The sequence below is a fragment of the Cervus canadensis genome, chromosome 8 (genome assembly GCF_019320065.1).
Source record: "Cervus canadensis isolate Bull #8, Minnesota chromosome 8, ASM1932006v1, whole genome shotgun sequence".
In the NCBI taxonomy this organism is placed as follows: domain Eukaryota; kingdom Metazoa; phylum Chordata; class Mammalia; order Artiodactyla; family Cervidae; genus Cervus; species Cervus canadensis.
In genome coordinates this window covers 34,286,978-34,294,353 of record NC_057393.1, presented here as the reverse complement: position 1 = coordinate 34,294,353, position 7,376 = coordinate 34,286,978, and the positions used below count along the sequence as shown (strand labels likewise).

The 7,376-nt window shown below is 41.1% G+C and overlaps 1 protein-coding gene across 1 annotated transcript in view; it reads left to right on the top strand.

Annotated features, from left to right (window-relative positions):
* The first annotated feature begins 486 nt into the window (after nt 1-486).
* LOC122446107 (cytochrome P450 2C9-like) overlaps nt 487-7,376 on the top strand; it is a 31,121-nt gene continuing 24,231 nt past the window's right edge. The window contains exons 1-3 of the mRNA XM_043475931.1: nt 487-729; nt 2,238-2,400; nt 2,605-2,754. Coding sequence (XP_043331866.1) covers nt 553-729; nt 2,238-2,400; nt 2,605-2,754 — 490 coding nt within the window. The 5' untranslated portion in view covers nt 487-552. The remainder of the gene's footprint in view (nt 730-2,237; nt 2,401-2,604; nt 2,755-7,376) is intronic.

Sequence of the window (7,376 nt, the reverse complement as noted above, 5' to 3'; positions counted from 1 at the left end):
TTTTTAAACTATCTTAAATATGTCATAATTAATTATTTTTTATAACTGTAATGGTAGTGCAGTACATTAAAAATTTTAAACACATACATTTTCAAGGACAAATTATCCTATATTGCATTACAAGATAATTTTTTTTTTTTAATAAAAAAAGGCACAGATTACACCAATTTCCCTCAAAGTCATACATTTGCAACTGGTCATTGACTAGAATCCAGAGTTTTGAGCTGTTTGGGGCATCAAGTTATTTATTTTAGTGGTTCTAATTCTTGGCTGCACAATGGAAATACTTTTTTGTTGTTGTTGTTAGCAAACCTGATCCCAACCCAGTGCAATTAAATGACAGTCTCTACAGTCGTCATTGAACAGAAGGAAAACAAGACTAAAGGACACTTTAATTTTATCTTTATCAATGGCCAAAGTCCATTCAGAATAGAGTACAAAGTGGATGTGATCGAACGGTATCTTTATTCCTCAGAGAGGCCCAAGTTGAATTAGCAGGGCCTGTTACAAAAGCTCTTGATTTCAGGCTCACAGTGGTCTGAGTAAGAAGAGATGGCATCAATGGATCTGGCTGTGGCCCTGGTGCTCTGTCTCTGCTGTCTGCTTCTCCTCTCACTCTGGAAACAGAGCTCTGGGAAAGGGAAGCTCCCGCCAGGCCCCACTCCTCTCCCAATCCTTGGAAACATCCTACAGTTATATGTTAAGGACATCAGCAAATCTTTAACCAATGTAAGTAGGTTTTATGTTCCTCCAGTGTCTTGTAAAAGGTAAGTAAAATAAGCCCAATTTAATGAATAATATATATTCTTACGAGCACACTGTTAAAGCAGGTCAGTTTGAAGCAAATTACTCCCTGTAAATTTGATATTTTTCTTGCCTTTTCAGGCCTGTTATTATCATAAATAGAGGAACAAATTAATGTGTTTTGTGAGTAGAGAAGCGTTTATGCCTTTGTAAGGTAGAATCAAAATAATTAACTTTTAAAAGCTGGGAGTGTTGCCTCCTTTATTTCACATGGGACTGGAAGTAAAGGGTAAGTGAAGTGTTCTGTGATTAGTGATTTCTTTCCAGAAATAATTTACTATATTGTTGATCAGTTGCTCAGTTGTGTCTGACTCTTTGTGACCCCATGGACTGTAACACGCCAGGCTTCCCTGTCCTTCACCACCTCCCAGAGCTTGCTCAAACTCAAGTCCATTGAAGTTAGTGATGCCATCCAGCTATCTCGTCTTCTGTCGTCCTCTTCTCCTGCCTTCAATCTTCCCCAGCATCAGAGTCTTTTCTAGTGAGTTGGCTCTTCACATCAGGTAGCCAAACAAAGTACTGGAGCTTCAGCTTCAGCATATGATTAGCGATTTCTTTCCTGAAATCATTGACTATATAAGTTGTGTGTTTTGTTCAAATGACCAGGAAAACAGAACTTTTCTGAAGAAGGGCATTGTGCCTGGTGTTAAGGAATTAATTTAGGATTAGGATGATCACGGAGGAATGAAAGAAACAAGTCATCAGTTAGGGTCCCACTGGTGGCAGCAGCGTTCATTTGGATTCTGCAGGAAACTGCCATCTGTACCCTGTGAATGCTGCCACATAGAAAGTGTTGTTCTTCCATGAGATGCTGCATGTCCTGGCACTGCCTCTATGATGCTTCCTCTCTTTCTGTGTTAGTGATACCAGAGGATCTCAAACTAGGCTGGGCATTAGAGTTATATGAACTTATTTTTTAAATTATAAATTTCTAGTATTCATCATAGGGCTACAGAATCAGAATTCTAATGACTGCTCCACTGGTGATTCTGAAGCAGTGAGTTGGCTGTTGGTCCAAAAGGTGGGCCTTGAGGATTGCTACATTGCTCTCAAGGATCAGAGGGTGACTATGATCTTCAAATTTGAATCGTCTACATATTAGCCCTGGGATGCTGGACATGGAACAGAATTCTGCAACCTCAGTTTCCTTATTTATAGTGGGGCAAATAAGTCCACTGAAAGTGCTGATCTGAGGATTAATTATAATCTGTGCACCAGCTACTTGGGCCATTACCCAGCATTTCAGGTCATTCATAAGTAGAACCTATAACATTACCACCATATTTGTGCATTAAATTCTGAATTTAATACATAATTAGGCTCTCTCTGGCAGAACAAAAACATAATAGCAGGATGATAATACATTCAGCATCAGGCACAGCATAGTATCTCATATTGACTTCTTTTGCTGTTACATGCCTCTTCATTCCCAGCTCTCAAAAGTCTACGGCCCTGTGTTCACTCTGTATTTTGGCATGAAGCCCACCGTGGTCTTGCATGGATATGAAGTAGTGAAGGAAGCTCTGATTGACCTGGGAGAGGAGTTTTCTAGAAGAGGCAGTTACCCAGTGCTTCAAAGAGCTACTAAGGGATACGGTAGGTATGTATGTGTGGGTGTTCAGCATTGGCAAAGGGTAGGAGTGGGGATGATGGAAAAGAGGAATTTGAAAATGCCGCCCCCCTCTCTCCGCCCCCGCACCGTGGCCCCCCAGCAGATCGTGTTCCCTCTCTGAGGCTGCCATGTGTCAGCTCACTCCTCCTTCCCTAGAACTTCCTAGTTTCTGTTTCGCTCCCTGGTAGGAATCGCTTTCAGCAATGGCAAGATATGGAAGGAGACCCGGCGCTTCTCCCTCATGACCCTGAGGAATTTCGGGATGGGGAAGAGGAGCATTGAGGACCGTGTTCAAGAGGAAGCACGCTGCCTTGTGGAGGAGTTGAGAAAAACCAATGGTGGGTGATTCTATTTTCTCTTAAGTCTGACCTTAACAGGCTGCTCTCTCTCCAGTGACATCCTTGGAAATATTTCAGGGAAGGCCGCATCTTTCATATGGGTATTGGCTGTCAGCCCTCAGATGGGGGGAGGGGGTTATAAAGCATAGGCAGCCAAGGAGCTTTTGTGTATCTGTGCTTATTGTGTGTGTACTCCCATGACTGTGCATGCAGTGTGGGCATAAAGATCATTTAATCAAATTATCTCCTAAACTTTTTGTTTTCAAACCAGAAACCACAAAACATAGTTTTGAGTCATTTCCTAAAAATATTAAAGAACAGATAAGGGTAGAGATAATGTGGTTGTCTATTCTGGAATATTTTACCAGGGAATACTTGTTAATTGGACAGGGTGGGAATGACCATTATGGGACATGAAACAAGTGACATGTGTGTTCACTTAGGTGGACTATATTTATATATTCAGCCTTACAGACAATTTTGAGAGTTACTTCCAGGGCTCAGGCCTACAATTCTGGCCAATAGTAATACGATCTATGGTTTTAATCATCTTGGTATATCTTAGTGCAATTCTCATCAATTATGCTTTCTTTGAAAATACAGCAGTCTTTAAAAAGTATCAGCATTCATTATTTCTTGTTATTCAATACTAATTGTACTAATTTGTATATTTTGAATAAATGTATGCTACATCTTAGTTCTGTTAAAACACACATATACCAAGTCAGTTCAGTTGAGTTCAGTCTGTTAGTCGTGTCCGACTCTTTGCGACACCATGAACCGCAGCACGCCAGGCCTCCCTGTCCATCCCGGAGACCACCCAAACCCATGTCCGAGTCGGTGATGCCATCCAACCATCTCATCCTCTGTCATCCCCTTCTTCTCCTGCCCTCAATCTTTCCCAGCATCAGGGTCTTTTCAAATGAGTCAGCTCTTCGCATCAGGTGGCCAAAGTATTGGAGTTTCAGCTTCAACATCAGCCCTTTCAATGAACACCCAGGACTGTCTCCTTTAGGCTGGACTGCTTGGATCTCCTTGCAGTCCAAGGGACTCTCAAGAGTCTTCTGCAACACCACAGTTCAAAAGCATCAGTTCTTCTGTGCTCAGCTTTCTTTATAGTCCAACTCTCACATCCATACGTGACCACTGGGAAAACCATGGCCTTGACTTTTGTTGGTAAAGCAATGTCTCTGCTTTTTAATATACTGTCTAGGTTGGTCATAACTTTCCTTCTATGGAGTAAGTGTCTTAATTTCATGGCTGCAATCACCATCTGCAGTGATTTTGGAGCCCCCAAAAATAAAGTCAGCCACTGTTTCCACTGTTTCCACATCTATTTGCCATGAAGTGATGGGACCAGATGCCATGATCTTAGTTTCCTGAATGTTGAGCTTTAAGCCAACTTTTTCACTCTCGTCTTTCACTTTCATCAAGAGGCTCTTTAGGTCTTCTTCACTTTTTGCCATAAAGGCAGTGTCTGCATATCTGAGGTTATTGATATTTCTCCTGGCAATCTTGATTGCAGCCTGTGCTTTATCCAGCCCAACATTTCTCTTGATGTACTCTGCATATAAGTTAAATAAGCAGGATGACAATATACAGCCTTGACGTACTCCTTTTCCTATTTAGAACCAAGTCATGAAATATTTATTTAACTAAATTTTATCTTAGCAACACCTGCTTATCTTGTCTTCTCCAAGTAGAATTTGGTTCTGTTTTCAGTTTGTAAATTTTGCCCCATCTTTTTTGGATTTTAGTAACCCACTCCAGTGTTCTTGCCTGGAGAATCCCAGGGACGGTGGAGCCTGGTGGGCTGCCATCTAAGGGGTCGCACAGAGTCGGACACGACTGAAGTGACTCAGCAGCAGCAGCAACAAATGCACAGTCTGGAATATATTTCTCTGCCATCTCATTTTGTCTAAATTCCTGTGTTTGTGGTCTCTTTTCCACAGGCTGCAGGACTGTAGTTCTTCTAGCTTGTCTGCCCCTTGGTGCTTGAGATTAGTCCTGGAGCTGTGCAGGCTTCCTGGTGGGTGGGACTGAAACCTGCTCATTGGTGGGTGCAGCTGGGTCTTGTCCCTCTTGTGGGCAGAGCTGTGTCACAGGGTATGTTTAGAGGAAGCTGTTGGCTCAGGATAACTTTAGACAGCCTAAAGTTAATAGGTAGAAGTCACCATTTTGGTAGAAATATAAAAAACTTCAGATATACAGATGACACCACCCTTATGGCAGAAAGCGAAGAACTAAAGAGTCTCTTGATGAAAGTGAAAGAGAAGCATGGAAAAGCTGGCTTATTCTCTCAGATCATCCCACCCTCGCCTTCTCCCACAGAGTCCAAAAAGTAGTTAGCTTCCAACTAATAAAAATAAATGGAAAAAAAAAAAAGAAAAAGCTGGATTAAAACTCAACATTCAAAAAAAACCTAAGATCATGGCATTTCCCCCCACCCCTATCACATCATGGCAAATAGATCGGGAAACAGTGGAAACAGTGACAGACTTTATTTTCTTGGGCTCCAAAGTCACTGCAGATGGTGACTGAAGCGATGAAATTAAAAGACACTTGCTCCTTGGAAGAAAAGATATGACAAATCTAGACAGCACATTAAAAAGCAGAGACATCACTTTGCCAACAAAGGTTCAGATAGTCACAGCTATGGTTTTTCCAGTAGTCATGTACAGATGTGAGAGTTGGACCATAAAGAAAGCTGAGTGACGAAGAATTGATGCTTTTGAACTCTGGTCTTGGAGAAGACTCTTGAAAGTCCCTTGAATAGCAAGATCAAACCAGTCAATGCTAAAAGGAAATCAGTCCTCAGTATTCATTGGAAGCATTCATGCTAAAGCCCTAATACGTTAGTTATCTGATGTGAAGAACTGACTCTTTGGAAAGACCCTGATGCTGGGAAAGATTGATAACAGGAGGAGAAGGGGACAACAGAGGATGAGATGATTGGCTGGCATCACTGACCTGATGCTGGGAAAGATTGATGACAGGAGGAGAAGGGGACAACAGAGGATGAGATGATTGGATGGCATCACTGACCTGATGCAGGTGACTTTGAGCAAACTCCAGGAGTTGGTGATGGACAGGGAAGCCTGGCATGCTACAGCCCATGGGGTCACAGAGGATCAGGACAGGACTGAGCAACTGACCTGAACTGAACTGACTGATATTTCTCCTGGCATCTTGATTCTAGCTTGTGCTTCATCCAGCCTGGCATTTCACATGATGTATTTTGCATATAAGTTAAATAAGCAGGGTGACAATGTACAACCTTGACATACTCCTTTTCCAATTTGAAACCAGTCTGTTGTTCCATGTCTGGTTCTAACTGTTGCTTCTTGACCCGCATGCAGGTTTCTTGGGAGGCAGGTAAGGTGGTCTGGTATTCCCATCTCTTTAAGAATTTTCCACAGTTTGTTGTGGTCCACACAGTTAAAGGCTTTAGTGTAGTCAATGAGGCAAAATTAGATGTTTTTCTGGAAGTCCGTTGCTTTTTCTATAATACAACAGATGTTGGCAATTTGATCTCTCGTTCCTCTGCCTTTTCTAAATCCAGCAGGTACATCTAGAAGTTCTCAGTTCACATACTATAAGCAATATCATGTGATAGTAATTTTTCTGGCTTACTTCACTCAATACAATAATTTAATATTGCTGAAAATGGCATTATTTCTTTATTTTAATGACTGAGTAATATTTATTGGGGGTTTTTTGGTGACATTAGTGGTAAAGAATCTGCCAGCCAATGCAGGAGATGTGGGTTCAATTCTTGGATTAGAAAGATCTCCTTGAGAAGCAAATGGAAACCCACCCCAGTATTCTTGCCTGGAAAATCCCATGGACAGAGGGGCCTGGCAGACTATAGTCCCGGGGTCACAAAGAATCAGACATGACTTAGAGACTAGACAACACAACAATATTCATTACGTGTGTGTGTGTGTGTGTTTCACACCTTCGGCATCCAGGCATCTGCCGATGGACATTTAGGTTGTTTCTGTGTCTTGTGCCAAGTCACTTCAGTCGTGTCTGACCTTTTGTGACCTCACGGACCGTAGCCCACCCAACTCCTCTTTCTATGGGATTCTCCAGGCACGAATATTGGAGTGGGTTGCTGTTGCCTTCTCTAGTTTCCTTGTCTTGGCTATTATAAATAGTGCTGACATGAAATCGGGATGCATGTATCTTTTTGAATTAGAGTTTTTATCTTTTCTGAATATACGCCCAGGAGTGGGATTGTTGAATCATATGGTAGCTCTATTTTTAGTGTTTTAAGGAACCTCCATACTGTTCTCTATAGTGGTTCCATCAATTTATATTCCCACCAACAGTATAGGAGTGTTTCCTTTTCTCCAAATCCTCTCTAGTATTAATTCTAAATATATTAATTTTAATGGCCATGGTAAATGAGGGACATTAATTCTTAAAAAAGAAGAAATTTTAAACATGGAAACAAAATTAAGGGAATTCCACTCATCAAGTTACTTTTTTTGTTTCACTTATCTAGGGATTTATGTTTGAAATTAAAATGTTACATTTTATTAATATAAATTAGGCAAAATATAATTAGACAAAAATCCAATTTATAATAATTGGTTAATTGTTCACTTGTATCTTAG